Below are 22,022 nucleotides of genomic sequence, written 5' to 3' on the forward strand. Positions count from 1 at the left end.
ATTAATGTCTTAATAATACCAGCTTAGCTATAGTGAAATTATAAATTATGCACCTGCTTTAAGGGAAGACACATCCAAGGTCACAATCTTATAGTTATTGGCTGAATTAGAGTTAGGAGTACTTTATAATTATCTAAAGACCCAATGTGACATCAGTGATAAACATGTACAGCTGCAGGATTATTGTCTCCCTTCATCCATAGAGCTGATTTTGGGTTAGTTTATTAGGCCTATGCAAAATCACCACAGGGATTTGTTCTCATAATTTTTGTGTGCATTAAAAATAAGTTTAATTATTGACAGTAACACGTCCAAAAACATTCTCTACATTACAACTAATCAAGAAAGGTTGTATAACCTCCAATGCTGCAATGCAGCTATGGCCTGCATTGCATTGATCTAATTAAAGATTCACAATGAACAGTGGCCCTGAAAAATGCCCTCAGTATTGGAGCATATTTCCTCTGTCATGTTTTTCTTTGAATTTCAAAGCTATGTTTTCTTTTTCAGACCCTGTTAATAACTCAGGTCTAATAATAGAAAAATTAAAATGCATCACTCCTAAGTTGCTTTGATTCAAACTGAGTAAAACCTTTATGAGCAGTCAGGAAATGTAATCATTTGTAATTTATATAGACCAGCATAACTGACATATGCTGTAGGAAATTGTTATTATATTCTTTCAATTAGGATTACTAATGAGAAAAAGTATTGTCTCTGAGATTTACTCCAGACTGATAGTAGCATTAATTAGTACTATCTACTGCATGTTCGTCCTCCACTAACTCCTGTGGTTTTCCTCATCTTACCATATAAATAAACTAAATTCTATAAAATTATGGTACAATAAAAAAGCTTTGATTGATGGGCTTTATCACCGGAAGTGTTTAAGACCAGAAAATTCCATGTAGATGCTCATACTACAGGGAACTAAATTAAACAAAACAATCTTTTAGGTTCATCATTTACTTCTGTTTGTTATCCAGACACTGTGAAATATTACTTGTATAACTATTATATTTTAAATCCAGAGTATAAATATCATTATAGTCAATATTTCCCGAAGGCCTTTTATTTTTCACCTTAAACTCAGTGTGACAAGGAATGTTAAGTCCATTTTACAGAATCAATGATTAATTAGAGTCATCATACAGTGTAATCGCAGCAAACATAACATTAAAATGCCTTTTTAAAAAAACATTTTTAATTACACATTGATTTCATTTACAAACCTATTAAACCTGTGCCATCTACACAATAATAGTGCATATTTTCCTCCTTACAAGTGAATCTGTGAATCATTGCATTTGAGTGCAACCTATAAAATGCATTTAATTCAAACAGATAAACTAATTGGTGTGAAAAGCTACAGTGCGGACCCGTGCTCAACCAAACAGTATGGGATAGGTCAAATTATCAGGTTGCACAAATGTAATACACAAGAACTACATTTGTTTGTACAGCCGAACCAGTAAGGCCGGTACTGGATCCATTCTAAGAAAGTCAAGACAGAGTCAAGTTTGCATGTTTCGTAAGACGAACTCTGATAATTCCCTCAAAACATATTGCTTTATATCTAGCAGTGCACAACATTCAGGTTATGAACATGTTTAGATTAAGTCAAATTAGGTGAACATTCATTAAATCTTTAAAGCTGGTAAACATTGTCTTTGTGTTGAGCTCTACTTGTGTTGCATGTCCTGAATCAGTCTTTAGAATATGATGGTCCTTTGTGTCTTAGAGCAATAGCATAAAACTTCTGCCTGTTTAAATTTGCATTACACAACAAATACTAGAATTGGATTCCTTCCTTGAGGGTGGTTTTGCTTTATACATATCGCTAACTAGGGTTCATCTCAAAGTAAAAAAACATGTGCAATCAATCACAAAGTTTTTTTGTGAAATCACTAAGTCTCTAGGCACTGCTCACAGCCCTGGTGCTCAGAACGTATTCTCCTCACTGGAATTTAAAACAAGTAACTAAATTATTTATTCTGCACAACGCCTCTGTTCAAAACCAGTAAAACCATTCAGTTTCCACCAATTAGTTAATAGCAGCCTGCAAAGCAGCCTCACAATGTGTTTGTTTCTGTACTATTAACTTGGCATTAAGTACTGAAAATAAATATGGTGATGGATGTAACAGGTGTTACAATGAACAAAATCGTTCGCTAACACCGCAAATGAAGGCACTGAAAATAAAAATTTGATTTAAAAAATGACTACACCTTAGTGTAGTGTAGAGATCCATAATGTAGTCCTGCAGCATCAGCATCTCATATGAAAAACGTAATGAAAAGCAGGTACATTTCCATTCATGAGGCAAAAAGCTGGTGAGCTTTGACACAAAGAGGATACAAGAAAAGTCTCCTTTGGTGCTGGACACTATCTGTCCTGGTTTTCTAACCTGAGGCCACAGTCTGAGGCATCCTCTGAGGGAGTGTCTAGGACAGGATTGACAAACCCTTCAAATTCAGCGTCCGCATTGTCCTCAGGGTGGGTGCTCACAAAGTCATTCTCCCACTCCAGTGCATTGGAGTCCTCCGAGGCCGAGGCTGGGCCACTGTTCATCTGCTTGCCGCCAGGCCTCAGGGCTGCGCGCAGGATGTCCTCCTCTGTCCGAGACCTCTCCCACGCTGGAAGTGCTCGATTGATTCCTGCAAAGTAAGGACACAAGCTTTATTAACACAGAATATATCACTGACATTAAAAAGAGCTTCAGGTGGCGATCCATGTTATAAAGATGTCCTTGTTTCTTTTTTTGCTCTTTTCAATTTTGTGCAATATAGAATTTAACATCAGTTGTGTTTCTGAGCAAATATTTCGGGGACTCAGGTTTAGAGGCAGAAGGAGAATCAACTTGGTTCCCCAATGCAATCAAACATCCAAAGCTCTAATAGACTATTAGACGTATGTTTGTGCCAAAGCAAAGTCTAAATGGAAAGCAGCGTCTCACCTTCCTCATCCTCCCACTCCAGATCCAGTGATGTCCCATCGTCATTGGTTGAGCGAGTCTTAGTGGTAAAATCCCAGCTACACTCCGTGTTGGGAGTCACAATGGTTGTGTCAGAGGGAAGTCCTGGAAACAGAGTGCACAAGTGCTTCATCACCTTAACTGGCAATTAATAAACTCTGATCCGTTTATTACGCAAAATCTTTTACACATGCATAATATTGGTAATACAATTAAGGCTTACTGTTGCTCCTGAAAGCCTCAGACTGGGCTTTTACATTCTGGAGGTAGACGTCGAAATCCTCCCCGGAGGTTCGTCTGAAACAGTCGATAAAAACCATTCACAATGAAATTTGAAGGAGCTTAAAAGAAGCTTCTTTGCTAATGTTTGTCCTCAGACCTGCTTTCAAGATTCAGAAGCTGAAAGCGGATACAGCACCTTTTACTAGCACTGCAAAGCATGAGGAATAATCTGCTTTCAGGCCCTTCTGGTATTAACTGCCAATTATAATTAGGCAGTGAATTCTAAAACTGGTCACTTTGTTTTTCCGCTGCTGCAGGTGTTTTTTCAAATCTCCTAAGGATGTTGAAGCACTTCTCTTTCCAGTCCTGTAATACATGCAGACATGCTGCCTACTGAAACATGTGCAGAACCTCAGACCACCGTTTGTCCTCATCTTAAGAACGGTCCAGCTCAGCAGTGAACATAAGTGACTCACTTTCTCTGCTGAGGTTCATTCCCGGAGCCATCTGCCTTCCCCCGTGTCCTCTGAGCAGACAGCTGCTAACAAAGAAGACAACGGGTAGAGTCAACAGTAAAACCTGTGATTTTAATACAGAATATTTCAATTTCAAAAAGCCATTTCACAATGGTTTTGCTATAAAGTAAATACGAGCATAGAGATAGTGGAATGTGGCATAAACTCAATAAAAACAAACCAAAACAAACAAACTAAAACAAAATTGTAGTAGACAGTTGATTTTTGCATATTTCACTTCCAGTTCCAGTTCATACTGGAGCTAGGATGTGTCAATGAATTAGAAAGACTATAATACTAACGCCAGGTCACTGGAGCACTGACAAACAAACCAGTGCCACTGACTAGATGACAATAATTGGCTGAGACCAAAACAACAAGGAGAGGAGGCTGAATGCAGAGTAGTTCTCAAGCAGGACCAGCTGTTTTGGCCAGGCAGTTAAGTCAAACTGACAGAAGGGAGCGCTCAGTGCCGCCTCACCTCCTTCATTTTGCGTTCACGTGCCAACCTGGCGGCCTCACGCTGGGCGGCATTTCTAGCCTCTTCTTCTAGCCTTAACTTCTCTTCTTGTGCCTCTAACTGAGCAGAAACAACGAAATGAAACAAACACAAAACAGAACAGAAAATTACAGAACAGAAAAAAGCAATGCGGCAAATCAAAAAGAAGCAAAAATTGGGGTTTTAACGTAAAATGAACAAGGGGGTCTGTTAATCTAACAAAGCCAGAAGCTCATCGATATGGTGTCGTACCTCTGCTTGAAGCTTCTGGTCAATCAGGACCTGCTTGTCTGAGATTGCAGTGTAGCGGTGTTCTCTGAGGTGCTTGATCTCATCTTCACTGATGGGTCTGCAGTTAGAAATTAACAACATATACTGAAAAATAACACTTTTTTTTAAACAATGACATAAATCTGTGATCATCTTTATTAGCCCTTAAAATGTGTTTGTGTTTTCACTTAACAACTTAACTTCATTTCAGAAATGCTGCCCCTTTCTGACTTTTCATATTAATGATAAAAATCATGATAGATTTCTATATTTCTGAATACAGAAGTTTGACAATTGTCCTACTGAAGCTACAAAATGGTTGCATGACCCTCTCACCCAAGGGTGCAAACATGCAATCCTGACACCCTCAAATTCACAAACTGACATGCTAAACTTTGGGATCAACCTGTGACAATGTTACTTGAAGATTCTGCCAATGTTTCTGTACGGGTTTGCATCTCAGTAACATACGACATCTTACCTGGGGCACGGCTGTGGGCTCTCTCCCTCCCCCTGCAAAACAACAAGCATAACACATGACCATGTACCACTGAATTCCAATACAACTCTGATCAAATAATCAAGCTACTGCTTTATTAAAGTGATGTATGCTGCAGGTTTAACCTTAGTATCTAATCATAGTGTGATGCAACATGAATGTAGGAAGCAGCTGCACACTAAAACCTTTTATTTAGTCATTACATTGTATAAAACACATATTCAGTATTACAATGTCATCTTGAAAAACCTGAACAGGTCTTAATTTAGTCAGACTTACCTCATCACTCTCCACCAAATTTTCAAACTGCAAAGAATTAAAAACTCACAATTAGAAAGTGCACTGGGCGAACGTCCACGAATCAAACAGGAAAGAAAGCCTACCAAACGTTTGCCTCATACCTCTATTGTGTAATGCTCTCCTGTGGTACTACTTCGAAAATATTTGGACCTGTAAGAACAGTCAACAGGACATAAACACGCTGAAATGTCGAAACCTGTGTTAACACCCCCTATTTTATACAGATACATTTGAATTATTCAAAGTACAGACATATGAGCTATCTGAACTTCTTCCATATAAGACAGAAGGAGAACGTGTGGAAAGAACCTGACGTTTGCTACACTCGGTCGGCTTATTGGTGAAAATGATGATGCAGGCATTAATCACACTGTGTAATACTGTACATACAGAATAAAATACCTACAATCAGTGCCACTACACAACACAACAACAACAGTCTCTCAACTTTAAAGAAGAATACTGGCCCACAATGTTCAGTTCTTCAGAAATGTTTTTGACTTAATTATCATGAAGTTTGTTATCAATTTGCTTCTGATTTTGAAAACATGACAATTTACAGATGTCAAATAATTCAAAATCAGCAGCAGCTGCTGGCTAAACACTGATGACAGCAAGAGAAGCGCAGGTTCATTTATTAATGATAAAGTAAAACACGTCTTTATGGTGTTATTGATTACGCCCTGTCTTTTCTGCGATGACTTGTCAAAACGTCAACTGCAATTAAATTTACCCACAGCCACCGGTGTTCACAGGGAACCTCTAATGCCCTCATTTTGTGAGATCTGGCTAAATGTCATGTCCAGACTGTTCACAATAGGGGTGGGGTCTTGACTCCTGCTGGCACTGACTGACTGCAGCTTGGACAAGAGGTTCTACAGCCTTGGACGCAGCCGCTGAGCGACGGGCCTTTATCCCTGGTTACAGCATCACTGCCTGACTAAAACACGGAGAATTCAAACTGTCTCAGTACTCACTGTGGCACTGTGTACCAGTTGCCGGCTAACCCACGGCTAGCTAACGCCGTAACCGGATACGCTGGTTCACATGATGCTATCAAGCTAACTCGTTAGCTCAGGGAGCTAAAGCCTATTGGACTCACCCGCCTCCTCTCTGGATCCTGTTGGCTTCTCTCCTGAAGAGGCCGACACAGTATGCCCAGCAGTTTCCCATCGCATTGTCAAATATTAGTCTTAAGCAGCTGCCAGCTAGTTTAACCGCCTGACAGCTGCTCCCGTAGCGCCGCAGGTAACTTCATGTCTGCGTCCAGTCCACGGCTGCGAACGCTTCCTCATCTCTTTCCTCTGCGGTTATTCACCAATGGAAATGTTCAACACCGCCACCTAGTGGCCATTTGCGTATTTCACATTTTATATTTACGAATGATTATGAATTACGTGCTTATTATTACAGATAAATAAGCAGTATTTTTGGTGTAGCTGTTTGAAACTTAATATACAAGCAAACTAAAGAAAATAGTCCATATATTATAGATACCTTAACATCTGGTTTTTTTACTGATCCGCAGCTATTAATGAGCTAAATGACACACACAAAATAACTAAATAGTCATTAAATAAATAAAAATATGCCTTTCTGTGTGGATTTGCATGTTCTCCCCGGGTTCTCCAACTTCCTCCCACGGTCAGAAGACATTCACACACACATAGGTGTGAGGGAAATCGTATAAGAAGATTTAAGTACCAAAATAAGATTGATTCCCTGAAGAAATACATTTGGGTGGTACTAATAAGAGCCCATTGACATTTGCTTGCTTTATTTATTTACTGCCAACTATTGACAAACATAACAAGCATGACTTCAATTTTTTATCACAATGATCTGTGCATTATTTCCCTTCTATAAATCACGAGTCTGTCTCATCACTGGTGAAGAGGTAGGCATGAATCTCGTCCTGAGCAGGGGCGTTGTCCTTCTTAACGACCTTGACTTTCTGGACCACAGGCATGCACCTGGGCATAAGCTTCTTTCCGCACTGAAAAAAATAGCCAAGAGTTACCAGATTTTCAAATTCTGATTCATTTGAACTTATCCCAATTAGTAAAATTAAATTAGGACACTAGAAATGTCCTACAACAGTAGTATTGACAGCAAATTTCATGCAGCTCTTACTCAGTATGTCATTACACTGCGCTGAAATTCAATTTCAATGAAATAAATACTCTGCAAAGGACTTACTGTTCTCTTGGAGTCAGTAAGAGATCTCTCCAAGTATCTCCTCATTCTGTCCTTCTGTTTCTCTTGCTGCTCTCTCAGCTTTTCTTCACGTTCTCTACAACGAGACTTGATTTGTAGTTTACCTTCCGCGGTATTTTCATGGCTGCATTGCAATGAATGTGACTGACTGATCTTGTCCAATAGAACCTTCCGTACCTGGTCCTCCTCTCGCTGTCCTTGATCTTCCTCATCATCTCCAGGATTTCCTTCGGGATGCTCTCAAGGCTCAGCAGCAGTAAAACCATGTGGCTTTCAAGGCTGGCCAACTTCTCCAAGGTGTTGAGGTTGGCCATCCTGTCACCCACGCAGCTGCTGTGCACCTCTGACACTTTGTCACTGAGCGCGTCAAACATCGCGTCCTGCAGGCAGGAGGGCACACTCAACATGGCTTTGCTGCCTGATGCCACCACATCGGCTGCCGCTTCCTCACCTGGTCCTCTGTGTTCAGCGAGAGATGCAGCTGAACCTTCTGTTTGAGCTTGTTGTATTTCGCCTTCTCCTTGTCGATCCTCTGGTTGACGTCATTAATCTGCAGCTCTAGGTGCTCTTCATCTTTTTCGCTGGAAACAGAGGAAGCGCAGAGGGGAGTATTTTTTACCACATGGCCTGCATTTCCACCACCTTCCGTACTCACATCTTCTCCCTGGTTGTCTCCATGACCTGTCGCAGCTCCTCCACAGTCTCCTCCCCCCGTGTGGAGTTCTGAATGAGGGACAGGTTCTGCTCTCTCAGCTCTGTCACCAGGTCAAGAAGCTGCTGGGGCTCCGTAAAGTACAGCTCCGGCTCATCCTGCAATGAGGCGTCACAAACTGAGAGCACAGCAAAAATACATACGATAATAAAGATTTAGGATAAAAAAACGAACCTCATAGTCTGAGCTTTCACTATTCAGACAGGTTTTAGCAGCAGCATGTAAAGCAGATTTAAAATAAGTTAACAGTGAATCCAGCGTGCTGTGTACTGTACGTCAGTATGCTGATGTTTCCTTACAGGGGAGTAGTCTCTCTGTCCGGTTCAGACGCTGTCATCGCCGACCCTATGTGCACATTAATAGGAACATGAAACAGCCTCCCACTTCCTGTTGAGGCTCCTTGCATGAAGGTAAAATACTTGCCACCTGCAGCAGCCGCCTCCTCAGGCTCCCTGCTGTGCTCATCCTGTGCTTCTTTGTCAGAGGGGGGTTTTGCTTTCATGGCTTTCGCTCTCTGGGCCTCCTGCCACTCTGGAGGAGACAGCTTGAACAGAAGATCCTTGTATCTGGTGTAGTCCATGAGGGTTTCTTCCAACTTGGTGAGTTCACTATGATAAAGAAAGACTCCATTTTCATTAACATGAGACCACGTCCTTCTAACCTTTACAGCTTTTGTGGGTTTAGACCTAAAAACGTGGATAACTCACACAAACATCTTTATAATACGACATCAAGGCAGACGCTACCTTTTTATTGCTGCTGTTTCAGCATTCAGTTTCTTGATCTCAACAGTCTTCTCCTTTTTGGATTTGGCCTCCTGTTCATAACTGGCAATAAAAACAGGAAAAAGAAATGTCTGAAATCACTAGTGTTTAAAACCTGACACAAGTGTCATTCAGATCAACCGTAAACAAGTAAAATCTCACAATGCGCGGGCCTCCACAGACTTCTTCTCATTCTCTCTGAGGAACTCTTCGCTTTTGAGGTTGTCTCTTTCAATGAGCTTTTCGAGCTCCTTTAGCTGCTTCTCCTCTTTTGCAATGGCCCTGTCCATCCTCAGGATGTCCGACCTCTTCGTCATCAGGGCCAGCTGCATCCCAAACAATCCAGGTAGGAAAGAAAAGCTAGATATGAATATACTGACTAACCAAAACAATCAAAACCTAGCTGATCACCTTAAACAACACAGGAGTGGAAGCATGGAAGCTAGTGGTACTTGTTTACTTAATGCATCCCAATTATAAATCAGTATTAATCTGCATCAGTAAAGAGAAAAACGCCTTTTCTGGTTTACAGATCTATAAATAATGATGCAGCACAGAAGATCATGACCCCTGAAGCGGTTTACCTCCAACACTGCCTTCTGCCGTTCCATGGCGATTAAGTCATGCTTGCTCTCTTTTGTAAAGTTTTCTGGGGACACAGGGCGGATAATGGTTTGTAACACACGCAGCAGGTTTAAATAGGTGGATAAAGCACCGTGTGACTCTCCTCTCACCTCGCTTCATCATGGCCGTCCTCAGCTCATGTCTGCCAGTCATTTGTTTGGGGAGGGCTTCATTTCTCCTGACATGTTTAATAGTTTTCATTTTCTCCCTTTCCTCCCCCTCCTCCCCCTCCTCCCCCTCCTCCAGTTCTCCCTTCAGCTCTATCTTCAGCTTGGCCATCTTTCTTGCAGCGTGGGACGTCTTCTCATATATCGGCAGAGCCAGGAATTTATGCGTCTCCTGAGCAGAGAGGAGAACAACAGCACGACTTCAGCCGAGCAAAAGATCGATTCTGGACCTTTTTTGCAGACACTGAGTCACACATTTATCATTCGGTGGATGTGAAACAGCTTGTTTTACAGTCACTGTATCGCTCGTGCACGCACACCAACCTCTTTAAGGTCCTCTTGTACAGCTACATTCAGCTGAAAAATGCTTTTGCTGTCTGGCACTTTAAATGGACTCTGTCGTGTCTCTCTCTTCTTCATACCTGCACTCTGTGGAGCAAAGAAAACACAACAACTTATTAGATTTTCTGCAGGTTTTCCTTTTGAACGTCATGTTCATCATGTGTCCAGCATATCACCATCATCAAACCAACACTAACGCACTGGCTTGTTTTAATGTGATCTCTTGGGTTTCCTCTAGAATGTGGCACTGCACTGACTCAACTTTTAGTTTAACTGCATGTTACAATCAAAATACGAATATTAAAATTGACTAGTCAAATGTGGACCTGGCAGAAATCTTTTAACCCCTTATGGCCCACATTGCAGCCCTCCTTTATTGGTGGAATGGCGGTTGATCTCCCCTTCAGGCCAGTAACACAGTCCTTTTTATTAGGATATTCAGAGGTTCTCCTGGGCTCACCAGCTTTTAGTAGCCTTTGCTGACACTGTCAACATCTGACTAGAAGCATGTATCATCCAATTCTAATCATTCATACCAGTGACAAATAAAGGTGCACAGGACCAGTGGCGCATACGTTGTGTTCTCAGTCTTGTTTGCCTGCAGAGCAAACACATCTGTCATAACCTGGCTCTCCACTTTATCCTTTGGCTCCTGGACTCTCTGGTATTCTATATTTTCTATATTTTAACCTCACATGTAATACCATTTCATGAGACCTGCACCAGGGCAAGTTGTCTCAAATACTCAGGTAGATTACAGGCAGGAAACAACAAGACCATCACCACCTCTGAACAGGGCTGCTGGCTTGAGTGCACTTTAAATTAGCTGACAGCACTGCCCTTAGTGGGCTGATCTCTAAAAGTGATGTGTCAGCAAATATGTGAGATATTGACCACCTGGTGACCTGTCAAGACCAAAATGCCACAACAAATGCCATCTATTCCAGCAGTCAACATGTTGCTTAGGAGAATATTCATGAGAGAATTTTTTAAAGACAATTGTTAAAAACCACCTTGAAGCTTATGTTTGTAAAGTGACTCTCCTAAAATCCACCTAAAGTCTCTTATAAGGTTAGCAAGCATTTTATAGCTCTAAATGTCACATGACTAGTTTCATTTGGTTTATGCTTTAATGTCCGAGTGAGTAACATTCTCAAATATTTAACTTGTAAGTTATTCAATTTTGTATGTAAGTATGATTATTACCCTAAGGCACAGTTAGGATTGGAACCTAGGATCTTCTTTTTACTAGACAGGCACTTTAACCAAAAAAGCCACAGCAATAAGTGGACATCTATCTTTTAACAAATTATTTTGCCATCTTTACGTACAGTTCTTAGTTTGCATCAAACGTACACTATAAGACAGTCCTGTCTTAGTTCGCGCTGAATTAAACATTACTGTCAAAAATTGGCCGGTCTACGCCGGGACGGGACTGAAAACGAACACGCAAGAGGAGTCGTGATGCTGCATTTGAGTTTATAATGTACACCATGCTGACACACGAGTTTAAACATGTACATGAAAGCATTGCAAAGTTTATTACTATGTAATTTAAAGCACTAATGAAACACACATATATTGGTTTTGAAATTATGAAAAAATATTATAAAATATTCAAGATATGGTATGGCATCCTTTTTTTAAAAGTTACAAAAGTAATTTCATGTCGAGGAATAACGCTATGTATTGTGTGACGTACATCTACATCATATTAAAATTAATCTTGAAAAACATTGCGTTCACTGTGAACATAATAAAACCCAACATGTTTCTATGGTTTTGTTATGTTCATAATGATCTAATCACAATAATTTTGTAAGTCAAGCAGAAATATGACATGTAGCACATGGCACATGATGGTAATTTAGTAGAAGATTACTCCAAAAGCACACAATAAAATAAATTGATATGTTCTTTGAGGACTCTATAAAGTACTAAGAGCAAATTAGCTTTGTTGTGTTTTTTTTCCTTGGTCAAAACTTAAGTCACTTTGTGAACCGCCAACCGTGAATTTGTCATTGTTTACACACAAAATATCAATATTATAATAATATTATAAAATTAATCTATTATATTACCAATATTTACGAACAGTCAGTGAACTCACCTCAAACGCCGTAGTACTGCAGAGGTGGTGAATGTAGCGTTTGGCATAGCATGCTAACGATAAGTTTAAGTCTCCGTTGTTGTTTCTCGTGATAAACAAAGGCTACTGCGTAAGTTAGCAACGTAAAACCCGTCTGACACACAGCTAGCGCTAACTAAGCACAACAAATTAACCACCGACTCCACTGCTGTTCGTTTATGTACTGTTGCCATGGCAGCGGTTGCATTCACGTAATGTTTGTACAAATCCTACATGCAGCTGCAGTTTTGTGTGTAAAAGTATAATTTGGTTCTCTTAGATGCTTGCAACAATAATTTTCACAAACATTTAATTGTTTGAAGAGTTTTATTTTTTTAATATATATTTATAACTTAATTAAGTTTTAAATGTTCTCCATAATAATTTCTGCTAGCTGTTCTATTTGTCCACTAGATGGCACAGACACATCACTAAATCTGAATCAAGCAGCTTCCAATGAGCCCAAAGTCCAACACAATGATAAAATCCAGAACAAGGATTAATATGTGTGTTTGTATTTATATATGGAATAGTAGAACTATTCATACTGTGATGGTTTCATTCCAGGGAAACGCTAAGTCGATTTCCAACTTCTCTTTTAGTTCATTGTTTACTAGTGAATGTACTGTACTTAGAATACACTGTACATTCTCTCCCACGCATTCACACATGACCCTGCACATCTCAGCTCTGCAAAGCTGCCCACACACTACACTGGCTCGTAGGAAATCCCAGTGTCAGCTTGTCAGGTTAAAGTAATGCAAACACATGGGGGAGTGTTGGCTCTCACAAAAGGAAAAGGGCACATTGTGTGAGGAGAGGGGAATGATGTTTTATTCAGATTTGACGGAACCGTTCCATCTTTGTCCTCGAAGGTTAAAAAAGATTTTTTTTCCTTTTTCTGTCGTGTCTTCAGACAATTCTTGGCATATCTCTTGTCGCGTGAATAATATTTATGAGGCACCCTTACTGAAACAATTGTAGTGGAAGTTGCTTTTTACACAGTATCACTGTACGGAACCGTGGTTGCTATAGTATGAATAGAATCTAAAAGCAGTTGGTTTCTTACGGAATTGCATGATCTGCTTGAGCTCTTCAGTCAGCCTCCACCTCCTCCGCTTATGTGGCCCAAAGACAGTGGGTATTGCTATTATATAAGAGGTGAACATTCTGCCTTGCATAGTGGGATCGGCAGGTTTTCTTTGAACATAGTTAAGACAGATGCAGGTAGAAAACGTAAATGAACATATAAACACGTAAAGAAAAATGATGCACATCTATAGTACATTATATGTATTTATATGAAAAAATATATATAGTAAACCCCAGGGCGTTCCCAGGCCAGCCAAGAGACATAGCCCCCTCTCCCTCCCTCCAGCGGGTCCTGGGGCTCCTGCTGGATTTGTTGTCGCTCTCAGCCTGGTTCGTCACCCAGGACCTGTTTGCCATGCGAGACCCAAAGCAGGGGCATTAAACCCTCGACAACATAGCTCCTGGTGTCATTCAGGTACACAAACTCCTATTTGAGCTGAGCAGAGAATGGGGCATTCTTATCTCTGTTCTCTTATCTTCTCTTCCACACTAATGGTAATACAAATTGTATGAAAACACATTGTATCAGTTGTATCAGTTGATCACATAAAATGAAAAAAGTTCAGTGTGTGGATAAATAAACACATACAAAGTGGGCAGATAGAGAGTTGTCGAGACCACACCTCACAACCATCACTTTCTTCTTCATTGCACCTTTCAGCACCGGACTCCAGGACAGGACCTACAGTTGGACCAGGAACTGCAGTTTAGCTAACTTGATAACACATGATGAGTCTATGCAGTTTTTCCTTACATTGCTCCAGTGAATGACAAATCAGCTCCAAGGAGGAGGCTTCGTCCTCACTATGACTCAATTTAAAAGATCAATCATGTCACAAATATTTAATAAACGTTGGAAGGGCATGATTGGTAAAGCCTCAACAGTTAATGAACATTCTTGAATAACTATACATGTCATAATGATTATGCTTCCCTCTAGTCTGGTTAATTGAATGAATTATTACAATGTGAATTGGGAATTGGGGAAAAAAGGAAAGGATATTCTAAATATAGGACACTGACTACCACAGCTAATGCTAGTTTAGTTGCACAGAACAGAGACATTAACTGTCACCATATGTTGCACAGTTAAAGATTTTAATTTTTTACTGTACAGCATATCATTAAATGTAAAGGACAAATATTTATTTTTTCACAAACTCAACGCATTAAACTTTGACATTTAGGATTAATGTGATGCTGAACCCGTATGGATCAGAGGTTTTGTACCTTTTCCATCAAACCATAGTCAACATAGTTTAGCAACAGAAACAGAAGATCATTTTCTGGAGATAATCATAAACAACAAATTTGGTTTGGCAAATTCCAAAGCAGTGACAAAAGGAAAAATGAAACACTGGTTTTGCTACAGCAGATTGGCCGCTGGATGTCCAACTTTAATGCGACTCTGATAATAGATAAAATAGATTTTTATGATCATAAGAGACTAAATGTTTACTAATGACTGCATGTTAAAGAAATGAGGAATTGTAAAGAAAAAAATGAGCACTTATAAAAACAATAACTCAAAACTGGACACTTTAACGACTAGCAGGTCGTTGCAGAGGTGTGTAGCAAAACGAAACACTTCATAAACTGGCAGTGGGTTGAGTCACTACTGAGTCACACAACTCCAGTAGAAAAGTTCCAGATTATGTCTTCACGCTGCTGCTGAAGAGTTCTGACATACAATCAGTACCCAGGCCGTTTTCCTTCTGTTTAACCAAACTCATATTCCTTGTTTCAGTCCTCTAGGTGCTAATTCATTAATGATAATATTGCTTGCATTTCTGTTTACACTTGTAGTCACTTGGTGTCTCTCGTCACTTGGAATGAACAACAGAATATTTGGGGGTTCTGGCCGTGCCTGTCGGCTTTGATCCCAGCAGAATTAATCCTCATATAATTAAAAAGTCGTTAGTAGACAGACGCCCGGTCTTTTCGGGAGAAAAACGCAGACTGAATATAGACACTTGGGCAATCTGGCAGCAGAAGGACATTTTAAAAGGCGAAAGCTTTAACTTGCGAAATGAAACAGACTTAAAAGTTTTCGTGCACCAGCTGGAGGTTTTGTGGGAACTATTCTTGAGGCATATGTAAAAGTGTCTCATTCGCTGACCCACATTATTCCCACAGTCTATACTGTAGTTTGTGCTCAGTGAACAGTTTCTTTCTATTCTCGTCTTGAGTTTACCAAAGCAGGGAGCACTTTAACTACACGTGCACATGGGCTGCACCCCAGGAAAGTTAATTGCCAATGAGACTGACGGGATCCAGCGCTTGAACAAATGCACTAATGATGAAGGGTAATGAGCTTTTTCACCTTGGCCCACAAATGTACGTGATTTAAACCTGATAATTGTCCCAAATGTGAGATAATGTATTTTAGGAACATAATAGTCTGTAATGATTTCACCAATAGTGGGATGTTTTGGACATTTAACTTTATTCATGACCCACTGTCCGCAGCTGCTCCACACACTGATCTAATCCCACGTTGCCCCCTGACAACATACTGACTTCTGGTTTGTGATGACATGATGCGCAAATGGCCCTGACCCCTCAACGACAGTATACAGTATGAAGCTCACAGTTTAGAAGAGGACCTGTAACAAAGGCTCTCTCCGCACAGAGGGGTGAAAATAGATTAGGATTTAATCAGAAGACAATTGCAGGCAAATCAGTTTCCTTTAAAGTGCCGTGCCACTCAGGGGAAAAAATGAAGGAGATTTGGGTTAGAGTCTGTTCAGCACCATTGTCCTCCTCTGAGAGTTTCCTGATTCTCTCTCTCTCTCTCTCTCTCTCTCTCTCTCTCTCTCTCTCTCTCTCTCTCTCTCTCTCTCTCTCTCTCTCTCTCCCGCTCTCCCTTTTGCTTATAGTGCAATCACGACGTAATATTTTCTCAGATCATAGATCATTTAACAAAACTACAATGCGTGTTGTTTAAACCTTTATGACTGGGTGAGTGCAGTATAAGAGCCAGCATCAGGGTTTCTTTTTGAGGCGCCCCCTCTCACGCGTGGTACACAGTCACGATAACAGTCCCTACCTGTACGTCTCAGTGGAACAGCTGCAACAAGTCTGGAGTATATAACTGAAAAATTGACTCTAACGGCTTAAATGGCTCTTATAATTGTATATATATTATATTTGTAGTAATTGAAAATAAAAACGTGATGATTGCAGATGTGAACCAGCTTTAATCTTGAGTGTCTGTGAAAGTCTGATGCTGTCAAAGTGTTTATTTATATCACCTTTGATTGACATTACTTCAACTACGTCACATTTTATGTGATCACATTCCTTCATATTCAGGATGACAGTGTGTCCAGTTGTGCGTCTGCTGTTTTAACTGTACTGTGTGACGTGAAGGACAGCGCAGCCGTTTGTAACTCTTTGCCTTGTTTTTACACCTCACACCAGTTTGAGTTTGTTTTCACTCCTCTCATCTTCGTTTCCAGATGGAGCATGGAGCTGTTTTCATTTGTACAGACTTCAGAATTAATGGCACACTGTTAGCAACTAGCTGGGAACCCACCAGTGACACACTTAGTAGCAGCAGAGCCAGATTTGTCTCTAATGATTTGATAAAGACTGAAATAGAACTGGTAGAACTGGAAGGAGTGAGAACTCAGCTTTCATTTAGATGATTTTTATACTTAAACATAAAAATTTACACAGCAAAATTTAAGTACTCTTAGAAATGACACAATATACATAGAAAACCATGTTATTCTAATTGACAAATCAAGAACTATAGTAATGCCACAAATGTAGTTTCAGGGAAGCAAAATTTGTTGGTTTCTTTGAGTCATCAAATCGCAATAAATGCTTTTGTTCGTACTAGGAGAAAATAATGTGTCTAACTTTGTTATGGCGGTTTTTGTGTTACACAGTCATCCGCTATCAGACAAAAATGGAAGAATACTAGAATCAGTTCATGTAAAACATGACGGCAACATTGTCCAGAGATGGTTGATAGTTAAGGTCAGGTTTAAAGACAAGTCTTTGTTCAACAAAACAAACAATTAAAGAAATCACAGCAAATGCTGGAAAACACCTGAGGGCTGTAATGTTGCTAGTGTTCAAACCTGACCTGATCCACTGACAAACTGACTGAACCAATGACTCAGTGACTCCCCGGACTTTAACAAACAGATCTGCTGGAGTTGCAGCAGAGGTTTATACGTTGAGTATTCTACAAACACCCGCTCTATGTGCAGATCATGTGCGTCTGCTCAGTCCCACAGGAAGACACTGGGAGAGACAGCACAATGATGTCCCACACACAATCAATGAATGAAAGTACGAATGTTTCAGAGATTCTTTTTAAAAACTTTCTAGAATATAAAAAGGAACTCATGTTGATTCGAAAGTGTTGAACTACTACCTGTTCACGAAATGTGAAGGGATTCCACAAAGCATCACCTCATATGTAACGGTGTGGCCTACATCTGAGTGCTGGGAGTCTGGCCGTTGGTCGGGGCCCTCTCCTGAGAGGCTCCTCTGAGAGTGAAGGTCTATTTCCAGTGTGCCTATTTATACAGTGCTTGCCTCGATAGGAGGAGAGGCGAGATGAAAAAAAAGGTCTTCCCAGCAATCAGGCCAGGAAACGAGCGGCTTCACCGACCAGAGTCGCACTTTTGCCTTAAGACATAAAATCAACCTGAAGTAAAAATACGCAGGCCTTAGCAGATTACAACAGGACACACTGAGGTATTGTGTTTAAATCGCACAGAATGAAATGAGAGTCAGAATTTAGCGATTGCTTTCACTCTAAATCCACCTGAACTGAAGTGTTTATGAGGCATTCGCAGTAAGTGCACACGCGGTGGAAGGAGTGCGTGCAGATGCTCTGAGGGGAGGAAAGTCAAGCTAAACACTCTGTGGAGACATCAGAGCAACATTAGATCACAGACTCATCCCTGAGAGCTGGAAGCCAGATGTGCCTGTCTATAACCCCATTCAAACCTCCTCCAGTCTCACAGCCTGCCAATTAAAACCACGCAGCATCTTCTCACTCCGGACGTGCAGCCAGGTTGTAACAATAAAGGCAAACAGGTGCTCGTCCAAACTCCGGAGTTCACTTCACAGCAGCTTTCAGTCATTTGCCTAATCATCTGCGTTAGCGAGGCTCTGGTTCCCCTGCTGGAGGCGAAGCGTCCCCTGCAGGCGGCCGCTGCTGCTAAAGGCCCGCGAGGACGCTCAGCAGCCTGCTTTGTGTCTCTAATCACAAGATCTAGTCTAAATTGTTCCTTTTGGGGGTTTTTTCTGCAAAGACACAGCAGCAACGAAGCCGTCAAAGCTGAGCTGCACCTCCTCTGCTGATGTATTTGCACTTATATGTGTTTAAAGGGCCGGTGACGCTGAAAGCCCCTCTGCACAGGTCGAACCGACGACCTCGTCGCTGGCACCGAGGTCACCGTGCGTCGGGCCCGTTCTGGCGCCGCAGCGGCCGCGATGGCTCAGCGGAACGGCGCGGCCGCATCTGCTGCTGCCGGCGGGCGGTCCCGGCTGCTGTGGAGAGAGGCGTGAAGCAGAACGGGAGCACGCTGGGAGCACTCCCACCCCGCGCTGCACAGGGGAAACGCCGTCTGCGCTCGTCCCGGGCCGAGTATGTTCAGAGAAATGCTGTTAAACTGCTATTTATATTACAGAGGATTAAAAGCTGCGCTCCAAACTGGATGAAACAGCCCTTTTCGGTAATAAAGAGATGGTTCTTATCCATTTCTCCCAGTGAAACGCTGCCTTTGTTTCTTTGCTTGTGTCCTAAAGCTTCCTGCTTAAGATTCAGACTTTCATAAACAAACATGAATTCACTCACGCTCTCACACATTATTTGCTGCAGGGGAAACATTTCCCTTCCAACAGTAAGTTCTCCTACAGGCCACGTCCCGAACAGACGGAACCAGAATCGTCACCAGGAATAATCTATAAATGTGCAAACGCCTTCTGTGTTCAAGAAATAAAAAAAGCCCAGAACAGCTGTAGTCGTCTGTCTGTTGTAAGTGTCTGCTTTCATTTCAAATTAAAGAAATGAATATTTAATTTAGGTGATGCTGAGAGTTTAAATCTGTGCGTTCATTTCATTTTCATCCAATTTTCCGTTTGATCAATTTGGATTCCAACATGTCAGTCAGTCACAAGCATTTTTAGATTATTATAAGAAAGTGACTCAGGATTCTGAACATTTAAAGGTCTCAGAAATAACACATGCTCAGACAATGAGGTCAGGGTTTTGATATGAAGCAGTTCAGATCTAGAATCTATTTTGCACTTTTAATTATATTTAAATTATATTTTTCACTGAGCAGAACTGAAATATTTGTTAGGTTTCAGATAGAGATAATTATTTTTGATGGACAGTAGCAAAAAGTGCCTCTAACTGAACTCACTGCTCTGTATTTTGATTTAGTGTTCTATTTTTTTACACGGTGCAGATTCATTAAGCCACATCATAGGTTCCAACACCACAATAGACTTCTAGTCAAAACCAAGCTTTCATATCACCCTCAGATCCCTTCAAATGCCTGCAGTTGACACCAGGGTGTGAGACACAAGTGTTAATGGGGCTGATCCGACCAAAGGCCAAGGGGAACGAGGCTCTACCTTTTCGCGATGCATTGAGGTAATTGATGCAGTGTACTTCAGCTCTTCGGCTGCTTCTACCTCGCTCATCAAGCCGGATCGACCGCGTGACAAAGCGAGAATTGTCTGGAAAGAGGCAAATTTGCCATCTGTACATTACGGGCCACTCAAGTGTTGTCAAGCACTTGCATGTAATAGGTAGGCAGCCTGACTGGAGTAGATGAGAGGGCACTAGGGCACTGAAAAGCCTAAATGGCTCCCAATCACTCTGATTCACAAGTGGATAATGGTTCACGCTGATGCTTCCTTCACATTTGGATGGAGCAACTTGATTTTCCATGGCTGCAGATAGCAATAGCACTGAAGAAAATGACTTGGCGGGATATGCTCCCCTCTCTTCTAACGGCTTCTCTCTCATATTGAAGTCGTTAGCGCCTCAAGATCACACTTTAACTCTCTTGGCAAGTAGAAAGTCTTTCAGACAGAGGATAATGTTGGAATATGATCCAGAGGAACGCTCGTTTGGAGGTTATGCTGTAGTTATGACCTCGTGAGGCCGCCTTTTGTTCCACATCTTTTTATTTGTACGAGTCAAGGTGGGAACTGGCCGATAGCAGCGTGGGCTGCGAGGCTGTAACCGGAACCCCTGAGGAAAGGATGTATGTCAATATCTTTTTTTTCCCCTGAATTTGATGTGATATTTATAGACACATACATCAGCGATTGTGTGGTTTTAGCGCCTTTTGAACCCTGAGGGAAGATTCCTGTTTTGGCTCCACCTCCACCTCTGCAGGAAAGTCAGAGGCCACGGTGAGCTCTGAGTTGCATTCCTGTCTCATGTGATGAAGACACGTATTCCAGCGGTCGGCTGCAGCAGAACAGCAGCCGTGCAGGATAAATACGCCCTGATGAATGGGAGCCACAGTTTAACATGAGGCAAATGGATTCATTGCAGTTAGAACGTCTGGTTTCCCAAATATTTCTCAGTGGGAGAGATGTTGTGGAAGCACAAATGATCTTAAAACCGCTCTGGGCAGAGTAAAAATTCTAAAAATGTCAAGACAGAATAATTATTACACAGTATGAATTTCAAACTCGGTGCTAATGTAGTCTAAAGCATCCTTAATGAAATCAGGTTCAACGCGCAAACAAATTCCAGATATTATCCCGACTTTTTCAGTTTGACGACTCGTGAATCACTTGTTTGAAGGACAAAAAGGATTCCATAAACTAAATAGATTATTAATAGACTGTTAATCATCATCATCATCATCATCATCATCATCATCATCATCATCATCATCATCATCATCATCATCATCATCATCCTGTCTTATGTTGTAACCATGTGTTTTATGCTGTACTGTATCTTTCCTCTTCTTGGCAGAAGGTTCATTGAGGTTTGAAAGGTTCGACACAATTAGTGTTCAGCTAATAAATAATCACATCAGCCGTGCACTCACTCTGATTTGAAGGGCAACTTGAAAATAACGAAGCCACTCCAAAATGGAGGGGCACAACAGCTGAATTGATATCGAACATGCACATTTCCAACCAGCATCATTAACAGCGAGGCAGGTGCAGGTCAGTTCTAACCTGCTGCTCTATGTAACATGAGCTCAAGTCCACAGAACCCAGCAGAGAACGAGTCCACATAACGCAACATGACTGAATTGAATTAACAATACTGTATATATGAACGTCATGTACATTCAACATGGGTTTCTGCCCTAGGACTTGATTCATATCATGAGTTCTCCTGAGTCCCTGAATCTCAGTTCAGTGTTATTGATGGTTCTCTGTCACAAAACAAGAGCAACTGTAGACCCTTCAGATTACTGCAGAGTTTCCTGTCCTTCTCAGCCTAATATTTAGCCACCTTCACTTTAGGATTCTCAATTTTTCATCTCACATAAACCCAGGTACTAATGATGTATGTAAAAATAAAATTTCCTGTTTCCTGTGTTTTCTGCCATAGATTAATTTGAATCAGCACTTTCTGAAATCAGAGAAAGCTCCAATAGCAGCCATGGATCTTGAGAGGGCTAAAGTCTAGTAATCAGCAAAGATGTACAGTATAAAGAGCACAAGACAATAATAATTATTTCA

General features: G+C 41.1%; 2 protein-coding genes across 8 annotated transcripts; both read right to left on the minus strand.

The window, feature by feature from the left end:
* Nucleotides 1-1,050: 1,050 nt before the first annotated feature.
* Nucleotides 1,051-6,580, minus strand: ap1ar (adaptor related protein complex 1 associated regulatory protein). 4 transcript variants are annotated; one of them, XM_029165744.3, is made up of 10 exons: nucleotides 6,382-6,580; nucleotides 5,381-5,429; nucleotides 5,259-5,285; nucleotides 4,962-4,993; nucleotides 4,463-4,559; nucleotides 4,193-4,291; nucleotides 3,673-3,737; nucleotides 3,198-3,271; nucleotides 2,957-3,079; nucleotides 1,051-2,657 (listed from the first exon to the last, which is right to left on the minus strand). In XM_029165744.3, exons 1-10 carry the CDS (start codon nucleotides 6,450-6,452, stop codon nucleotides 2,386-2,388), a joined length of 909 nt encoding a protein of 302 aa, XP_029021577.1. In that variant the 5' UTR covers nucleotides 6,453-6,580; the 3' UTR covers nucleotides 1,051-2,385. The 4 variants fall into 4 exon arrangements, with proteins under 4 accessions (XP_029021577.1, XP_029021578.1, XP_029021580.1 ...); XM_029165745.3 differs by having other exon boundaries at nucleotides 3,673-3,734; nucleotides 6,382-6,579; XM_029165747.3 differs by lacking the exon at nucleotides 4,193-4,291 and having other exon boundaries at nucleotides 3,673-3,734.
* Nucleotides 6,581-7,039: 459 nt separating this feature from the next.
* cfap100 (cilia and flagella associated protein 100) lies at nucleotides 7,040-12,430 on the minus strand. 4 transcript variants are annotated; one of them, XM_029166084.3, is made up of 14 exons: nucleotides 12,216-12,430; nucleotides 10,088-10,192; nucleotides 9,707-9,935; nucleotides 9,557-9,621; nucleotides 9,135-9,298; nucleotides 8,955-9,035; nucleotides 8,635-8,816; nucleotides 8,508-8,538; nucleotides 8,383-8,401; nucleotides 8,152-8,306; nucleotides 7,948-8,077; nucleotides 7,674-7,876; nucleotides 7,479-7,572; nucleotides 7,040-7,275 (listed from the first exon to the last, which is right to left on the minus strand). In XM_029166084.3, the coding sequence occupies exons 2-14, from the start codon at nucleotides 10,181-10,183 to the stop codon at nucleotides 7,147-7,149; spliced, it is 1,578 nt and encodes a 525-aa protein (XP_029021917.1). In that variant the 5' UTR covers nucleotides 10,184-10,192; nucleotides 12,216-12,430; the 3' UTR covers nucleotides 7,040-7,146. The 4 variants fall into 4 exon arrangements, with proteins under 4 accessions (XP_029021917.1, XP_029021915.1, XP_029021916.1 ...); XM_029166082.3 differs by having other exon boundaries at nucleotides 8,508-8,553; XM_029166083.3 differs by having other exon boundaries at nucleotides 8,632-8,816.
* Nucleotides 12,431-22,022: the final 9,592 nt, after the last annotated feature.

Source organism: Betta splendens, chromosome 10 (assembly GCF_900634795.4).
Source record: "Betta splendens chromosome 10, fBetSpl5.4, whole genome shotgun sequence".
Taxonomy (NCBI): Eukaryota; Metazoa; Chordata; class Actinopteri; order Anabantiformes; family Osphronemidae; genus Betta; species Betta splendens.